The following is a 19,757-nucleotide window of genomic DNA, read 5'->3' as shown; positions in this document are numbered from 1 at the left end:
GCTTTTGGGATCGCTTCGGGGATTTATGAGGGACGTGACGTGATGCGGTGCACGCGCTCATTGATGTCACAAGCACGCGGGTGGCGCCGACCTTACGGGTTCGATTCGAGCTAGAATGTTCTTCACAGTACAGTTAGTCATAAGGTCACCCTGGATGCCATTTCGTAGCACAGTTGCCAATTTTTATTAAGTGTTACAATTGATGGTTATGTTTAGTATTAAATATAAAAAATGCATGTTTTTCCTTAAGATTAAATTTCTCGAAAAAAAGCGTGACCTAATATTCTACAGTATATTATAGTTACAGTGGATTTTGAAAGCAATTAATCGTCTCAAGATATTATGAAGATACTTTGAAAGTGACTCATCTCGGTAGCTACTGTTTGTTTAACACATTTTTGGACACTACATTATCACCTGATAAGAATACGTCATTTAAAAACACTGTTAGACATAATTATGATTGACGTATTATGAGCGAAAAACATTGGCGGTCATTTACGTCACGCTGACATTATAATGGTGTGACATTTCTAAAACAAAGGCTGTTGTGATGCAAAAACCTGTAGCAACAAATAACCTAGAAATGGGTAAAAGATAGGTATAACACTTGAAGTAGGACGAGAAAAGCTGACACTGAAAATAAATTTTCTTTCCTGTAAACTGTTGTTGCGGGATTTGATATGCTCTCTCTCGACGCAAAAAATCCATCTGACAGTTATTAGCAGAAAAGTTTAGTTAAATAAGATCCACAGGTTACATTTACGCTCTTTGAAGCAATTAAAATACAAGAAAATCAATATTTACGTGTGGTTGGGGTATTGACTTTATCGATTTGTTACCGAGGCCTAAATTTGTGGCTATCGCATTGGAAGGAATTGGCCGAACTTCATGTGACGTGACACGCGTGGCGTGCTCTTTGCTTTCGTGAACATCATCACGTCCCCGTGTCGTGACAAAAAAGGAATTAAATCCAACCGTTAGAGAGACAAACGTTTAGTAACAAGCTTGCTAACAAGAAACAACAAGCTTACCTTGTTATTTTTTGGTAATTTATCTGAATTTGTGGAAGCCTGCATTCATTAGATTGAAAGACTGAAAAATATTACAACATGAGCTGGTAACAAGTGGCTATGGCTAAATGAAAATTTTGAAAGGGTTTCAGTTTCTTCAAAAATTCTTTCTCTTAAGATCAAATAGGGGATTTAACTGTGGTTGTGAGTGAGTAAGTTCCTGCATTGGAGACTAAAAGACCTGATGATGTGATAAAAAGAAACAAGAAGGATTATAAGACTGTAGTGGTCTTTATGAATAAGGGGATTGGTGACAAAACGGTTGAAGTTATTGCTTTGTTGCCGGCGTCCAATTTGTAGGCGGCCGCATTTCAATCAGGCGCGCGGCACGAGCGCTCATGACGCGCGCGCGACCTGCCTCCGCGGTGACTGTCCTAACGCGTGCACTCAATTACCTATAATATCATTTAAAAATGGCCTTTTGATGTATCGATACAGTTAAGTTATTATACTTAAAACAAGTAAACAATCAAAAGAAAAGCTTGCATTCGATTTGAAAGGATTGCTTTTAACGATGCAAAAAAAGTATATGGGACCCTGTTGGGAATTTGAGATGTGACTCCCATGGATTTGAAGATTTGAATGTAGAAATTTATTTATCCAGTTAAAAATAATATGTTTTAAGTTTTAATATAATTAAATTTACAAGCATTTTTATCAACTATAAATAGTTGCCTAGAAACAAGAGCTACGTCAAAAAGAATAATTACGAGTATACTGACTGAAAATAGAGCTGTCTTTACAAAAGAAATTAAAATACATAATGTAGAATAGAAAGAACAAAAATAGCACATACTCATGTGATGTGAGGTAATGACGAAAGTTTATATGTGCGAACGAATAACAAAAAATAATAGTAGTGCGACAAATCTAAAAATAAATGGCAATCATGTGACTACATCGAATCTGCGATAGACGAGTTAGAATTTTAAGTTTATTTGCTATGATTGAAAAAAGTGTTTATTCATAGATACGAATTACCTACATCCGTGTGGTAACGGCCTTTGCTTTGTAGTAACTGGAATTTAAATTGCATGTTTGATTTTAGAATCATAAGTCGTTTGGTCACCCTTCCGCGCACCGCAAACCGCAGCGGCCGGAGGCTCGTCTCGCCTTATAATAACAGACTTGTTGTTATGTAAATGATCTGTCCGTCACTCACATTGCCAATCGGTATGAAACGCCTACTGAAGAATTTTGATAAGCATTACAAAATGTTAACAATGCTGACGAAAAACTATTGTAGAGACATTAGATTTATGAAAAATTAATGATTATTCAATCAATTTTAGGAAGTTATAAGTTACTATAAGAAAAACCAAATGGGTATCACACGCAACAGAGACGGTCAAGGCCATAGGAAAAATAATAAATGTAGAGTTGATTCACCCGAGTTATTTTTATCGCGCAAACTTTTTCCAAATATAACAATCACTAACATGGAAAATTTTTGCGCAAAGTTAGGGTTCAATTTTAAATTCCATGTAATTATTAAATTAATAAATATTAAAAAAATACTGAGTTCGGACACAGATATTTTGTACCTGAGTAAGTATGGCAGCCGAATTCTTAAGGCGACTGCAAATTGTACACAGTAATTCAGGTAAGTTGATTGCACTGAAAGTGTGAGTGCACTCACACTAATATGTTTTCACAGACATGAAGCCCAGGTACGGCGCGAGCGGCGCGGGGTCGCGGGGGGGTTGCCGGCGCGCCGCCGGCCTCTACCAACATTGCTATATAAAACACTGCGCTGCCATCTGCAAGTTTCAATAGCGAACTTGAATCTGAACAATTCGTTACCGCGCTGCCAACATTACGTTTGTTGTGCATACTAGTTGAATGTTGTGCACCCTTACAGGTTGTGGCGCGAGCTTTAAACTTCGTTGAATGAGTTATTCAATCATTGTGAACTTTGCAAATCAATTCGTGTTTAAGACTTTACATATCTAAAAACTGTGTCAGACCGCGACTGCAGGCTGGCCGACCATCGCAGTAAAAGTTTACGTTGCGAGTGATGTGTGTTATTCAGCGGTGATTCGCGAACCTGGATTTTAAAGAACTTTTAGATTTAAGGAAAAGATACATCGTATTATTTTATAGACATTATCACTTTGACGTACCCTGACGACGTCTTTGACAGTCCTGAGGTCACTTGAATTCAAGTAACAGCATCAAGATGAGCTTTAATAAGAACAACCCCAATGCAATGGGGAAGATCATGGGATACTTGAAGCAGTTGTCCACGGAAATGGTAAGTTTTATTTTCAAACTTTTCATTTGTTGCATTTTTAACTTTCCGCGCGCATTCTGTTTGCCGGGTGAAAGAAAACGCTTGAGCGTTCTCGAATTTTCTGTTTTGGAAAGCTCTCGACCGTTCTTCGCCACCCGTACGACCCACACCCACCAGAGTGAGGGTGGCAGACGGTCGATTTTATCCGTTGCTTGGCAACGCTATTAGATAGCTAAGTCAATACAAATATTACTGCTGAACTTGGGCTCGTACTGCGTTCTACTGTAAAGTAGTTTTTGTAACCACATAAATGAAACTGAACATTATTGACATAGCATGTTTTCGATTCCATAAGTTGTCGACTCCACATATCAATAAGGCACATATCTAAGGGCACATGCTGGTGCTATTTTAACAATAAGTGGTACTTTCGATTTTAATGCATATTGTAAACAAGTGGTAGACGATTGCAGCGGTGTTGAACCGGAGCGGCCTTGCAAGGTCGGCCGTGGAATGCAGGCATTCCGCGATATTTTATTGCACGGGATGTTATTTCCTCCAGTAGGTATCAATGAATAGATTATAAAAATGTCACTAATGAATAATGTAGAGTCGATTATGTAGATTTTTTCAGGAAATAGGAAGTATTTTTATAGTAGGTAATAAGCTACACCACGATAACTTCAGCCAATAATTTTCTAAAAAGTGTATTTTTAAGAGGAAAAAGAGAAGAGTGTTTTAATTAAATCATGTAGAGCCATTCATAATCTTGGACAGTGCCATCTATTGGCCTGAGAAATTAATTCGAAATGTAGAGATGTATTGGTATTTATTGTATGGAATAATATGAATAAATCTATGCAAATTATGTACTTTTCATGACTAAGTAGGTAATAAATATCAGTTTGTTATTAAAATTTTTACATTTAATGTATCGCAGTTTTTTTTTAAAGTTGTCTGAAAATGAATGCATACAGTTTTAGCAACGCCCTCTACAGTGAAAAAACTGTTCCATTTGCTTTTTGATAGAAGCGCCACTTTGAACGGTGCGATATCGGAACTAGCCGTTGGAATTTATTGTCGTTGCTTTTCAATAGGTAGCGTTGTTTACGTACACATTTATCATTAAAGCTTTAATCACCAGCATTTTTATAGTACCTCAAACTTTTCCCAAATACGACTATCTTGATAAGAATACGTAGATGAACTCAGTCATCAATTTTGTCCATGAAATAATGTCCAAAATATAGGTTCTGTTTACCCCACGCCACGATGCTCAAGCATGAGCCATCGATACGAGTAAACAAGGGTTTGGCGCACTAAAGAAGTTTACCTTCTTACTTCTGCTGGTTCGGTTAAAGTAAAACACACAACAATGGCACACACTACACTCGCTTAGACAGACAAATGGCTCTATCAAATGGTGAGTGTTCGGAAAACTTCACTTTGAAAATTGCTCTACATCCATATATCATCGAATTAACTCGTATCAAATTTTATTACTTGGGTAAAAGTATGAAAGTTAAATTGATACTCTCCTATTTGACGTATTTTACCATGAGCCTCTAAGTATATGACGTACTTTTTATGAAGAGTCATTGCTCTGCATAATTAAGAAAAACAATACGCATAAGTTTGTTTTTATTATAAAAAAATAATTAATACTTTGTACCTGACCTGATAGACAGACACGTGAGGAGTCTTCTTGAACCCACAGCGGGTTCAAGAAGAAGCCCTCTCACGCACGTCATCAAGATAAGAGAAGCAGTTTCATACTTTGTGTTGTGACATGTAGGAAAACATTTACAGTGAATAACGAGCATAAATTAATGATCATGTCATAAATCTTACGCTGATTGGCGATAATACTTGAAGTACCTACCATACATACATTTATTGAATTAAAAATTAATGTCTACAAGCAGAGGTAAAAATACAATACTTTATGAGCCTTGCGAAATTTTTTTATTGTCCTAGTCTCATGCGACTGAGAATTATTAAGGACTTTTTAGGTTATCGTTTCTACATGAAAAGTCAGACACTTTATCTATGATTTATGTCATCCATCCACGTTATTGAATTTTATGTCAACTTATTACAAGAAACATAACTTGAAATTTTGAGTACCAATTATATTAAAACATTCATTCCAAAATAAAATTGCAAGTAATGGAAAGGCGCTTTGGACCAAAATTTATGAGCACGCCAAGATATAATACCTTCCGTAATGAGTCGGAGGTAACTAACATACTAGGTAAATAAATAAGAATTGCAATTTTTCCCTGCTAATGTTTGCTTAAATTACTAATTGATCGAATCAGGCAGACATTGTTTGAGCAGCCAATTGCCAATGGGTGACAACTAAAGAAAATGTTTATACTTGATGTTTTATAAACATCGTTATAGTTGCTGTAGATCGGCCGATAACGCCAAGCATTCGACATGGACAGTGGTGCGGGCGACACTCATTACTCGCACACCGCTTTTCCTAAATAAAACGGTGCAATAATAACGTTGAGGAGTGATAGAAAAGAATTGGCTATTGATCCGATGTGGTGATATGAAGTTTAAGGCGGCAATTGTGTATAAGCCGGGTCAGGGTGCCCGGCATTCGCATTATCATTAGGTTATCGAAAACATGCTGTGGTCATATGATAGTCAGTAGTCAATAAGATGTGCGACGTACGGTCCTCAGACCAACTGACCCCAGATCCCTTGGGCCACAACGCTTACGCACATAAGATAGCGGACATAATAAATACACCCCTATTCGCATATTATGCCCAGTTCATTATCTAATGTGCCGCGGTGTGAAGCGATTTGTTTAAATTGGTAATTTTGTGCAATTGTTTAAACCTCGCTTGAAAGTGTTGTGTTATTTAGTTAGTTTTCTTGTGTGTTTTTTATAAATTTAAGTATTTTGGTCTTACAGGGAAACGAACAGACCCGACGTGGACAAGGCGACGAAGAGCGTTTGTACCGCACTCGTGGGCCGAAGTACGCGAGGGTCCCATCACGGCCTACGCTTTCTGCGTCAACGACTTGTACATCCCTAGCAACATCGTGTGGTTCCCAGGGAACGCTAGCGCCCAACTACGCAGCTATCCCAGAGAACGTTTCCACCGAGAGTAGCAGCGAGGACGAGCAGGACGCCTTTGAGAAGACCCGACGCCACTTCCAACAGCTCCGGCAAATCAGTTTAGGAAACGAGTTTAAATACAAGATGGAAATGGAAATAAAGAGTGCCAAGGATGAGAATTTGCGAAATTCAGTGCCATTTGTGAAGCAACTCAGCACAGACAGTAGTAAAGCTAAAACTGATTATACCATCAATGGGGACGCTCAGCCATACAGCCCAACCACACAAAAAATCTATCTATGGACTCAGGTTAGTTCAAAGTCTATGATAAAAATCTTTACATTATAATCTTGCTTATTACTGTGAATAGATTGTCTGTCGTTTCATTGCAGTAAAATCAATGTAAATCGATAAGCCATGCAATAAATGGAAAACTACGATTCGATTGATTAACTCGTATCTTGAAATATTGCATCTTTATTACTTTTGGTCAGTAAGAATTGGACATTTGTTATGTTTCTCTATGTGTTAATATCAATAAGAAAGTTGCTACCGTATAATAAAGCAGTAAGTTATTATAGTGTTGATGTGATGGACATAAATTAAGTTGTTATCTATAATTTAATAAAGTACGGTAATGTAAACAAACCCAATGTCATGGTAATTAGGAATAGCAGGGGTGCGTAGCTTTTTAATAGTTAGATTACATATTTTTGTGGATAATATAGTTTTCAAAACTATCTGGCAAACCATTAAAATAGATGTTTTATTAAATTTTGTTTTTGTTATAATTTGAATTATTGTATAATGTAGATTTAAATTAAATAACGAGAATAATAATAACATTTCTGCCTCACAATGTGCCCGGTGTATGGCAACTGAACAGGCCTACCCCTTTTTCATAGAGACTTAAATACATCGGAATAATAAAATGCAACAACTATGTTTACTAAAATTTATATCCGAATGTTGATGAACCCGTCTGACTTTGACATATTTGAAGAGACAGAATAGATTGTCAATTCGACAGTCGTATCGACCTTTCGTATCGCTGCTAGTTGACCGTACTTTAGCAGATATATTTTGTAGTCATGTAAACATATTTGCTTCGAACACAAACAGAGAAACTGTTTCCTTCATGGACGTAATTTACTTACATACATAAGTAGAGTATGTTTGTTAGCATTGCAAAGGTACATAATAAGGCTGAAACGCTCAGAAAACCTCATAGCTTTACGGGAAAGGCTTGCGCGAGAACGCAAGACAGTTTAAAAATAGAGACCTAAGCGTAGGCATGAAATACGATGGTCCACATCAGGTCTGTGTCTTTGTACCTGAACAGCAGAAACAAGTGGTTCGTGAAGAATAAAGTATTAAGAAATTACTGACATTGTTACAGATATTGGCCGCATTTGCCGTATCTATGGGATCGTTGATCGTCGGTTTTTCTTCTGGTTATACATCACCGACGTTAACGAAGATGACCGAGGATATGAATCTATCTGAAGAACAAGTAAGTTATTTCTTTGTCAGCGTAAGAAATTTAAATAATGTAGTTTATTGGATTTTGGTCCTCAAATTTTAAATAGTGTCAAATCAATATTCTAGTTCTATTAAAAATACTCTACCTTTGTATTGGATTATTATATGGCAATGCTTTACATTTTGTTAACTATGTGTTTTTTGGTTATTAACAAATGTTTATTTTATTTACAGAGCAGTTGGGTAGGCGGCCTCGTCCCACTAGCAGCCTTGATTGGGAGCATCTGCGGCGGGTCACTGATAGGATGTCTGGGAAGAAGATTAGCCATATCTGCAACTGCGTTACCGTTCTTTATCGGGTGGATGCTGATAGCCAACGCAAACGGCATCATCATGGTCTACGCTGGCCGTGCTCTCATCGGAATTTGCGTAGGAATTGGCTCCCTCGCATTTCCGGTGTACTGCGGCGAAACTCTACAACCAGAAGTAAGAGGAGCTCTGGGATTACTACCAACTGCATTCGGTAATACGGGTATACTCATAGCTTACTTCGTTGGAAACTACCTCGACTGGTCAGGGTTGGCATTTTTTGGAGCTGCATTACCTGTGCCATTCTTCTTACTCATGCTCCTGACCCCAGAAACTCCAAGCTGGTACATGTCTAAAGGGCGAGCGGAGGACGCCCGTAAATCACTTCAATGGTTGAGAGGCAAGAACGTCAATATTGACAAGGAACTGCGCGATCTTTCAAGAGTGCAAGCTGAATCCGATCATATTCGTGGAAACGCTATTGGACAATTATTTACCCGAAGATACATTCCTGCCATAGCCATATCTCTTGGTTTGATGATCTTCCAGCAGTTTAGTGGCATTAATGCAGTTATATTTTACGCTGAAAAAATATTCATGATGTCTGGTAGCAGTATTGACAAAAATTTGTCTAGTATCATCATTGGAATTGTTAACTTTATATCAACCTTTATAGCGACGGGTCTCATTGATCGATTGGGAAGAAAAATATTACTATACATTTCTTCTGTATCTATGATAATCACTTTGGTAACTTTGGGTTCATACTGCTATGTAAAGGATGCAGGAGTCAATGTTGATAACTTCGGTTGGTTGCCGTTAGCGTGCCTTGTGATATACGTTTTGGGATTCTCGATTGGTTTTGGCCCTATTCCTTGGCTCATGTTGGGTGAGATATTGCCATCTAAAATTAGAGGAACTGCTGCATCCTTGGCTACTAGCTTGAATTGGACCTGTGCTTTTATTGTAACAAAAACATTCACAAACATCAGTCTCGCACTTAACATGTACGGAGCTATGTGGCTGTTTACTGTCATATGTTTAATTGGCCTCTTTTTCGTAATATTCTTCGTACCTGAGACCCGAGGCATAAGTTTAGAAGACATTGAAAAGAAACTGACAGGGGGGGCACGTAGAGTTAAAATTGTGAGTAGCAATAAACCAACGCAAAACGGGTGCTAACGTGTTACTCAACGTTAGGAACTTATTTTAAGTGATATAGTATAAATTAAAATGTACATTCCAGAGTGCGATGGCTGCACTTGTGCTGTGCTGATTGATAAGGATATAGAGATTTAAGGAGGTGCAATTAAATAATGCACTGATTGTTCAGTGTATGAAGAAGACTGATTTGGATTGTAGCCATATATTCTCTACTACGTACATGTAAATTATATTAGTTAAACCCATAGTGATAGTTTATCATCAATAGTTCCTTTAGCTGTATATTATTTGTGTAAAAGTGATCCGCACAGCGGTATTTGTCGTAAAAGAAGTTCCTCACAATGATTCTGGGTTTATAAGAATCTCATTTTTTGAATTAGTCAAAATATTATGAATCAGGATCTGAGGACGATAATAGTGATTATGGATTATGTATATCTCTTATACGTAAAAGATTTGTATAACAATCTATTGTGAATAATATTAAAACTGTATATTTAGTTATTTAAAATCTTGAGTTTATCATGCATGACAAATACTTTTAGGTACTTATTTTATGACCAAATAATTATTTTGTAAGTGTCTAATTTGTCATAAACTAATTGATTTAACATTTATGAGAGTTAGAATTTTAACAGAAAGATTTGACGTGTATTTGTATAGCTGTCTCCGTATATTACGGAAACAATATTTATTTTATTTGTTATAATTTTTATTAATATAAAATTTTAAAGTAAATGTTGTGTTTTTGTCAATCCTACCGTATGTACACTTCCACCTAATATATAATTAAGTGTAAATAGGTCAGTGTTCTGTGTTATCTAAAACGCATAACTAACATACTAATGCAATCCTTAATCGATAAACATAATATTAAGCCGAACTTCTAACGTGAATAAAATTGACTATATAACAATCATTATAAAAGCTGCTGACAAGCATAAAGGATGAATGAATTAAAATAATACACAAATACCTTCGGAAAAACTTTGCTAATTTAAATTTAGAACTTAGACGTTCTGAAAATATAGGTGACCATAATGTTCGGTTCGATAAGTTTTTAAATATTAAAATCAAATTAATTGTAAGTAATAAACTGCTATTGGAATTATCCAAACAAAAGTTGAAATCTTTAGAAGTACCTATGAGCAAATTGTACATCATCCATTCTCTCTCTTGCTGCAGAGGCACTCAGCCGTTAATCAACGAAAAAAATATGTAGGTAACGCTTAGGCTTCAGTTAGATTTATAGGTACTTTTTGTACATACATCATTTATAAGTTTTTAATTATGTATTTTCGCAGGTTTTAATTCGATCATTTATCAACACATACCTACAAAATTGAAACTCTGGACCGGCATTGAAGATAATAATACAAAACAGTTATTTCTTACAAATCATTATGCCACCAACCATAGGACCGGCCCATAAAGTAACTAGGTATCTAGAGTCATTGGCAGCACAGACGGAGCGATGAACGCGTAATGCGGGGAATTAATTTACGCACGTACTACGTACTCGCGTCCAATCATTTGCAGGTTCACACTTGACCCTTAAACAACTAGGATTGTACATGAAAAACTGAAAAATCGCTTGACCATTATTCAACTTAGCAATATTAGCAAATGTGCCTTTTTGAGCAAATTCAGAGAAATAATACTAAGGCACCTTGATAGGAAAGGGTAGGTAGAGTCGTTAACAGTTTGTGTGCAAGTTTGTAAGCTGTTTGTTTTCTGAATAAAACAAAATTAAACAAAAATCGAAATTAAATTTGACCTTTTTATGTGCTTACTGACGCGATGAAATTGGGACTTGTATAAGTAATCCTGAAAAGTATGTAGGCATCTATACTAATATTATAAATGCGAAAGTAACTCTGTCTGTCTGTCTCACGTGTGTGTGTGTCTGGCGTGAAAACGCCTAAACCACTGAATCGATTTTGATGAAATTTGGCATAGAGATAGTTGAGTCCCGGGAAAGGACATAGAATAGTTTTTATACCGGTTTTTGAAACAGGGACGCGCGCGATAATGTTTTTCTGTGACAGACAAAATTCCGCGGGCGGAAAGCTAGTACTACATAACTAATAAAGAATTTCATTTGAAAACGGATACAAAATAGCATAAGCATTTATTCCAGACTTTCGTTATGTATTCAGGTAATAGGGGTACTTTTACAGGCATCCTTCAGGTGCTCAACTCAATGCCTATGTAATTAATAATATTAACACTCCAGAAATCTCTTTTATTATATTCATAATATTAATTTCCAGTATCACCCCAGCAAGTAAACATTGCTTTTAATGTTACAGAAGGCGCAAGTAATGTTGAGCGGAATCGGATCAGACACCACAGTTAATGATTAAGATTCCTTTAATTCATCATCATCATTTCAGCCACAGGACGTCCACTGCTGAACATAGGCCTCCCCCAATGACTTCCACATCGCACGGTTGGTAGCGGCCTGCATCCAGCGCCTTCCCGCTACCTTTATCAGGTCGTCGGTCCACCTTGTGGGTGGACGTCCCACGCTGCGTTTTCCGGTACGTGGCCTCCATTCCAGAACCTTGCTGCCCCATCGGCCGTCAGTTCTGCGTACTATGTGCCCTGCCCACTGCCACTTCAGCTTGCTGATCCGTCCTTCCTCCTGATTCCTTTAATTACCTAGTTGAAAATCCTTTTATCACTTGAAAAATAACTCTACAATAATATTAGTATTTGACGTAAATTAGAAGAAGTGTTCCTTGATCGGGTCATTAATTTTGACTTACTTGACTTATGGTCCTATGTCCCCTAGATGGGGCAGAGGGCGTCCACAACAGTCCTCCATCGCGTTCGGTCTTGAGCTATGTGTTTGATCTCGCTCCAAGTCTTGCCGATCTTCTTCGCCTCGTCTGCCACAGTGCGCCGCCAAGTTTGCTTGGGGCGACCACGTTTGCGCTTTCCTTGGGGGTTCCAATCCAGAGCCTGCTTGGGGATGTGATCGGGATCCCTTCGGAGACTGTGGCCAATCCAGTTCCACTTGCGGCGCTTGATCTGCTGGTCGATCGGAATTTCGTGGCAGCGTTCCAATAGCTCGACGTTGGAGATTTTCTCAGGCCAGTATATGCCGAGAATTCGGCGAAGGCAGCGGTTGACGAAGACCTGCAGCTGGTGCGAGATGACCTTGGTGACCTTCCACGTTTCACACCCATAGAGCAGCACGGATTTAACGTTGGTCATTAATTTTAGATACTCGTATAAGTCTTGGAGGTCTACTCTGCGTTCTGGCAGGAAAATTCTAATATGCTGACACCCTGGAGTGTGTGAAATTATTTTCCAGAGTCAAGCGTCAAGGTTAATTAATTAATTAAATCAACAATGACCACTTCATTGTACATACGTTCTTAAGAAGAGGAATCAGCACAATACAACTTTGTTAATCAATTAAATTGCAAAAAACATATGATTCGTGTGTATTCATTAATCTCAATCAATATACCATTAAAAACTTTAGAATATTAATTTATGTGGCGATTATGACGAACAAAGGTACCTCAAAAAATAATAAAGGCTGAGCAGGTAAGACAATAAGAGGAACAGCTATAGCAATCAACTACCATGTCTAAGTTTTATTCACATGTACAATAATTATAAAATGAGTTGTGGTTTTTTATTGACATTGAAACTCAAAATTATTTTTAACATAATGTAGAGTACGGCAGGGAAAATAATGGCGACTAGAACAACTGCAATGGCCAATAAAAACATGTCATGACGTAATGTTGCAATAAATGCACGCATGTTTACCTTTTCCAGTGTTTACCCCATGAGATGATGAGAGTACATCTTTCTTGTTTAGCACATAAACTGCACATGTTTCTAACGTGCATCTGTGTACTATTTATTATGTAGTACATGATATTTTTATGAGTTGATTGATAAGTTTTTTGAAAAACAATTGCTGTGAAAAGTTATTACCAATAATTTTATTATAAACTAGCTTTCCGCCCGCGGCTTCGCCCGCGTGGAATTTTGTCTGTCACAGAAAAACAATATCGCGCGCGTATTTGCTCACCGTTTACATTGAAGTAATATTGTAGTACATTATAACTCAATGACCGTTTAGACCTACCCTGGACTACGACAAACATTTTAAAACCAAAAAATAAAACCGACTCCAAAAAACCTACACTNATATAGATAAGTCATGTTTACATAAGGAAGACAGCGAGATTTCCCATATTAATAAGTTACATCACGTATTTTTTTCAGGATATTAAATGAGTATGTAGTGCATTAGTTAGCGACTATCGCGAATTTCGCACTGCTTGAAATGTTACGATTACGTTTGATTCAGTAGATTTTTTGTAAGGATTTTGAAGATACGAGTACGGCTACCCGATATAAAAAAATTGAACCCGGACTTTTATAGGACCTGCGAATGAAGAATCCATTACCTTGGACATGTTATGCAACATATTTCAAGTTTTTCCCCACTCTATCGGCGTCATTCAAATTTTAAAATTTGCAAATTGGCGTGAATGTAATCGATTGTAATTATTGTTGTTCATCTTTGTCATTTTTTGCATAGCAATTTAAACGTTTGACGTGATAACATAAAAAGGTTTTTTAATTTGACCGGTTATATGCAGATAATTCATCGTATCTTCGCATAAAAGAAACAAAATCATGGTTTTCACTGGCCAATTCAAAGACATTGTTTTGAATCACACAGCCTCGAGAGCCAATCAGTTTTGTCAATCAATTTGTGTCCATATATATCGCGGCAAGCATAGCGAGGGACACGCATTTCTTCGTTAGCGTATATCGCGAACACTTACTGTGTTACATTATTTATTACATATTTAAAAATCTAACTGTGCAGTGAGATAGTGTATGAACTGTGACATAAAAATACACCATCATGAAGATTTTAATGAGAGCGGATACTCATTATAGTATAGGAGTGAGAAGCACCGAATTTGAAAAGCCCAAATATACTTTTTCACAGGTGGGATATTAAAATTCAGTTTTTTAATTCATGATACGAATGATTTCGTAAGTCGTAACGTAATAATTTCAGGCACTAGGTACTTAATAAAAAGGAATAATTAGAGTGTGGGAATGGTCAATTGATGCCAATTAATCAGCTACGAATTACAAGATCGCAACGACATTTTCATGTGCATACATTTCCTAACCGTGAAACTTTTAAATTCAAATATAATTTAGGCGGACTATCAAAATGTATTCAATCATATAATAAATGAATTATAATCTTCTCGAAAAATCTATTAACAACAAAGAACTCACGTGTATACAAGTTTTGTTCATGCATTTTACTTTTTGCACGGCTATTAATAATGTGCGTTAGACGTAATAACTTAAGAATCATATAATCACCTAATTTCAAGGCCTAGTTTTTAATCATTCAGGAGATCACTTTTAACGAAAGAATAAAATAAATTGACCTTAACTAATGTTTAACAAAAGCTACCAAACTTGCTTTGTAAATAAATATTTTCAGGCGTTTGAAAAATTACCTCTAAATGACATAAAAAGCTACAAATTAGTTAATTGTCAGATTTTTATAGTCCACAAATTGATACAGGCATAATCAGCTCATAGAGCTGTATTATTTAAAAAAAAGGTTAACAGGCTATTAGGAAATCTTAATAGACACAAAACAAAACCAAAACATACATCTTAGAACCCTGCGCGTCATGCACGTGATGCGGTAGGGACTCAATCAGTGCTGGTGATTGCGCAAATTGATCGTGGGCGGGCGCCGCACACCTCTCCGTGAATAACGTCACACGCGGCGAACGGAGCAATTACATTACTCGTCTTATTATTTCGCAGAGCAATCTAACAAATATTATGCAACGTTTAGGACTTTGCGATCCTATTCACCATCTGAAAAACAATTCGATTAAAATGGTATCACTCTACATTTTAGGTATTGGCGGCTGTAGCAGTATCGATGGGCTCCATGATAATAGGATTTTCAGCAGCTTACACTTCCCCTGCTCTGGTAACAATGGAAAACAGTACGACTATTTCCATCACTAAAGAACAGGTGAGACTTATCTGGGGGCACGGCAGTGCCCCCACCAAGTCGAGCAAAAAAGCGGCACGGCCGTACCATCCTTTTCTCGAAGCAATTCAGGCCATTTTCGACCGCCTGTAACTTCGTTGTGGATAAAACTAGAAGGCTGAATTTTCATTAGCTATGCAGGCATTGTAAAGAAACGGTATATTTAAAATTTCATTCAATTTGAACCNTGAATAGGTATTATCGAAAGGGTGGTTTTATGCGAATTTGAAGAAAAACTGGTCATGGTAGGTACAACTCCTTAATGCTTAGGAGTTGTAGGATAAATCTTTAAATATTGTAAGTACAAATAGACCAACAGTTGTATTCTTTCATGTTTTTAAGGTGGGCTGACGGTTTAAGGTCTTTTTAGGTTTCCTATGGTCTCAATGTACTGCCTACCTTCAGTGGTAACATCAAGGTAATAAATAGTTAACTAAAAAGCAAGAAATAAGTAAAATTTTATAAAAACAAAAAACCTACACTAAAAAGTAGAAAAATAATTACTAATTACTAGTGTCCGACCGAAGCTTCGGCTTCGGCTTCGGCTTCGGCCACCTTCGGCCAAAAAGTCCACCTTCGGCAAAACATTCGGCTTCGGCCCAAAGCCCGGCCGAAGCCGAAGGTTTCGCCGAAGGTCCGAGCGACTGCCGAGATTAAACGAACTGTTACGAATGTCATGAGGCGGCGGGGAGTCACTGTCAAAATATCACATTGCATGCATCAAAACAAGTTCGTACGTGTTTTTAAACGAGTGTTTTGTTTTGAATTTGTGCTTATCTTTTAAATTGTGATAGATTAGTGTTGATTTACAAGTGAACAAGTGAAAANAGATCCCATCAAAAACAATACTTGTCAAAAAAACCAAGTCTCGCAACTCAGTTGTTCTACGGTAAAAAGTTGTGAGATCCATGTAATACCAAGTCCAGGCCAGGAAATCTTTAACGTTTTACATAAATATATTGACTTGGCCATCGCATGAAAACACGTGTAAATTAAATTATTTAGTGCGATGGCCAAGTCAATAATTTATGTAAAACGTTAAAGATTTCCTGGCCTGGACTTGGTATTACATGGATCTCACAACTTTTTACCGTAGAACAACTGAGTTGCGAGACTTGGTTTTTTTGACAAGTATTGTTTTTGATGGGATACTTATTTATTGAATTCAATTCACAAGATTAGAAATTATGTACTTTTAATTTTTTTTAATAACTTTTAGATGAAATAAAAGTAACTCATGTGGTTATTATAAGAAGTATAGTTACCCTGAAATGTGCTGTACCTACTTTATCTGAACCATATTTCAGAGGCTTCATTCCGATAAGAAATATTTTTCTTGCGACGCTGAGCGCTACGTCTTTATAATTAGATGCTAAGTACATTTATGAAACATTAAGGGTTTGTAATGTACGATACTTAAGATTTGCAATACCCTTACAGGGTCATAAGTTGAGACTTTTAGTTTAAGATCACCACCTAAGTACACTTATGAAGCAATAAATGATTACGATTATGATTAAGGGTTAATTAATAACTAAAGATTACTTTTCCTTTAACAGGCTAGCTGGGTGGGCAGTTTGATGCCACTAGCTGCACTTGCAGGCGGTGTTGTGGGAGGACCTCTCGTGGACTATATTGGAAGGCGAAGAACGATTATATGCACCGCGCCCCCTTTCTTTGTTGGATGGATCCTTATAGCAACGGCGAAGACTGTACACCTAGTGCTAACAGGCCGTGTTATATGCGGACTGTGTGTCGGAATCGGATCACTGGCATTCCCCGTTTATCTCGGAGAAGCGATCCAACCAGAAGTCAGAGGCACCTTAGGGCTATTCCCAACTGCCATAGGAAATATTGGCATATTAATCTGTTATCTCGCAGGAATGTTCCTCGATTGGTCAGAGCTAGCTTATTTAGGAGCCTCTTTGCCCATACCTTTCTTTATTCTAATGCTAATGATTCCTGAAACTCCCCAATGGTATTTATCTCGCGGCCGTAATGATGAAGCGCGAAAAGCCCTACAGTGGCTCCGTGGAAAAAATGCGAAAATAGACAATGAATTGCGTGATATCGCCCTTTCAAACGCTGAAGTAGAAACTAATGACTCAAATATAAGAGAGCTATTTAGCCGTAAGTACACAAGGTCTATATTAATTTCTTTGGGCCTGATGACGTTTCAGCAATTATCAGGTATTAATGCAGTTATATTTTACACTGTATCAATATTCAAAATGTCTGGTAGTTCAGTAGACGGAAATTTATCGACTATCATAGTAGGGACTGTTAATTTTATATCCACATTCATCGCGACAGCACTCATTGATAGGGCCGGTCGTAAAGTTCTCCTATACATTTCATCCGTCACAATGACCATAACATTAATTGTGTTGGGTACGTTCTTTTATGTACAAATCGATTTAAAAATGGATGTGTCTTCGTTAGGCTGGTTACCATTGACGTGCCTTATGATTTATTTATTAGGGTTTTCGTTAGCTTTTGGCCCTATTCCCTGGTTAATGATGGGAGAAATATTGCCAGCAAAAATAAGGGGAGCCGCCGCTTCTATATGCACAGCATTTAACTGGTTATGTACATTTACGGTTACAAAAACATTTCTAAATATAATAGATGGTATTGGGCCAGCAGGAACGTTTTGGCTATTTGGATGTATTACTTTCGTGGGTTTGTTTTTCGTGGTAGTATTTGTACCCGAAACTAGAGGCAAGAGTTTGGAACAAATTGAGAATAAATTAACAGGCAGATCTACCGCTAGAACTCGTAGGATGAGCTCAATAGCAAATATAAAACCACTGCCAAATGGTTGCTGATTTATGTTATTACAAATTATTTTATAGTAATGCTGTAATTTTTCTAACTGATTAATTATCCAAGTATCACCGCTTAACTAAAATTGCTAATGCAAGAAACACGATATTTTGATCACAGCCAGCTCTTTTTATTAGAGTTAAAGATATTTATTGAGATAGGGTTTTGGAAAATAATATTCCTACACTAATGTCGTATTTTAAGAAATGTATAAAAATAGATAGATCTATATGAAATGTTATAGATAAACTTAAAGCCATACTTATTACTTGAATATTTTAATTGACTAATCAAAATAAGAATTAATCTTAATTTATTACACTTAAGTGAAAGAATTAATTATTATTTGTAAGTAAATTAACATAAGATAGGAAAGTGTAATTAAAACATAACTTATTTGTTAGTTATTTTGAATAATAGAATATTATTTGTTATTTTTTTATAAAATGTAAGGTAGACAGTGCACTGTCTTATAGTCCTTATACTAGTGAAAAAAAAATCTATAGACAAAAGAATTAGTTGTTAGACTGAATATTTTTTTAAATGTTGTCTATAGACTATAATAATATAACTATTTTAATAATTTTGTACTTAGAAGGGTGTCCAAATTGTTATGAGTATTTAATGTTTGTCACTTTAATTAATTTATTGTTAATTATAGTTGTCAATTTGGTCAATATTGACCAAAAAAATAATCAATTAATGATATTACAATTGCATTTTAAATCTGTGGTCTGGTACCCATAGTTACAAGCTTTGCTTAGATTGGGACTGGATGGCGCAGTATAGAATGTTAAGGAATATTTTTATTTTATTATATTAAACCTTGAAGTGAATTTGTTATCTAGAAAATAACAAACCTCTTTTTTTGGAAATCAAATACTTTATTGAAAAGTGAAAACTTAGCATTTCAAGATTTAGATGGAGTAATGAGGATACATACCTGCAAAATTGCCTACAGAAAAATGTTGTTAACATTTTACTCAATTTTACCGTGGAATCTTAAACTTATATTTAGTAGCATATGTGACAAAAAAATCAATTTGAGCTTGTTAAGTGTTGATTGTCATACTATTATTATGTCCATTCTGCCCACCCTACAGAAATCTCAATTTAAAGTTAAGATCTATGTCTTAGTTATTAAATGTAAAATAAAAAAGATAATAATAATATGTATGTGTATTATTTTAAGTGAACTAAGTACAAACAAAATTTTTTCATCAATACATAGTTTGTTGAGGGTGAAAGTGAAAAAAAGGTTAAAAAGTTTTAAAAATTACTGTCTTTTTTAGGTTAGAAAAACAACTACCAGAATTTTTTATGGAAAATTAACAATAGAATGTATGCAAAATTGAAATGTTATCACCCAACAATGCATTATCAGTAATTTTTTCTGTAAAATTTAACTTATTACCTATAAACAAATAAAGTTTTATGGTTATGAATATAGGTATATGACGCTACAGCGTTCAGTCAGATAAATTTGCAACTACAAAAGAATATTATTTAATG

At 36.2% G+C, this 19,757-nt stretch overlaps 3 protein-coding genes across 4 annotated transcripts in view; 2 read left to right on the top strand and 1 right to left on the bottom strand.

Moving 5' to 3' along the window:
- The window catches only part of Roc2 (Regulator of cullins 2), a 32,740-nt gene that overhangs the window by 12,429 nt on the left and 554 nt on the right, over positions 1–19,757 (bottom strand). The gene's annotated exons all lie outside the window — the stretch shown is intronic.
- Tret1 (trehalose transporter BmTRET1) lies at positions 2,847–9,798 on the top strand. Of its 2 annotated transcripts, none has more exons than XM_028300225.1 (4): positions 2,847–3,327; positions 6,239–6,694; positions 7,785–7,898; positions 8,102–9,798. In XM_028300225.1, the coding sequence occupies exons 1-4, from the start codon at positions 3,253–3,255 to the stop codon at positions 9,356–9,358; spliced, it is 1,902 nt and encodes a 633-aa protein (XP_028156026.1). In that variant the 5' UTR covers positions 2,847–3,252; the 3' UTR covers positions 9,359–9,798. The 2 variants fall into 2 exon arrangements, with proteins under 2 accessions (XP_028156026.1, XP_028156027.1); XM_028300226.1 differs by lacking the exon at positions 2,847–3,327 and adding an exon at positions 5,768–6,138.
- On the top strand, positions 14,247–19,415 carry LOC114349747 (facilitated trehalose transporter Tret1). The gene is made up of 3 exons (XM_028300227.1): positions 14,247–14,333; positions 15,282–15,401; positions 16,979–19,415. The coding sequence occupies exons 1-3, from the start codon at positions 14,247–14,249 to the stop codon at positions 18,245–18,247; spliced, it is 1,476 nt and encodes a 491-aa protein (XP_028156028.1). The 3' UTR covers positions 18,248–19,415.

The sequence above is a fragment of the Ostrinia furnacalis genome, unplaced genomic scaffold, assembly GCF_004193835.3.
Source record: "Ostrinia furnacalis isolate ACB-3 unplaced genomic scaffold, ASM419383v2 OfSCF0710, whole genome shotgun sequence".
Taxonomy (NCBI): domain Eukaryota; kingdom Metazoa; phylum Arthropoda; class Insecta; order Lepidoptera; family Crambidae; genus Ostrinia; species Ostrinia furnacalis.
Note: the sequence above shows the minus strand (reverse complement) of the source record. Positions and strands in the feature narration are given on the sequence as shown.

Coding starts and splice junctions, on each gene's coding strand:
- Tret1 (XM_028300225.1), top strand. CDS start 3,253: ATGAGCTTTAATAAGAACAACCCCAATGCAATGGGGAAGATCATGGGA. Junction 3,328..6,238: donor AGCAGTTGTCCACGGAAATG/GTAAGTTTTATT, acceptor TTGGTCTTACAG/GGAAACGAACAGACCCGACG. Junction 7,899..8,101: donor TGAATCTATCTGAAGAACAA/GTAAGTTATTTC, acceptor TTTTATTTACAG/AGCAGTTGGGTAGGCGGCCT.
- LOC114349747 (XM_028300227.1), top strand. CDS start 14,247: ATGAAGATTTTAATGAGAGCGGATACTCATTATAGTATAGGAGTGAGA. Junction 14,334..15,281: donor CCAAATATACTTTTTCACAG/GTGGGATATTAA, acceptor TCTACATTTTAG/GTATTGGCGGCTGTAGCAGT. Junction 15,402..16,978: donor TTTCCATCACTAAAGAACAG/GTGAGACTTATC, acceptor TTCCTTTAACAG/GCTAGCTGGGTGGGCAGTTT.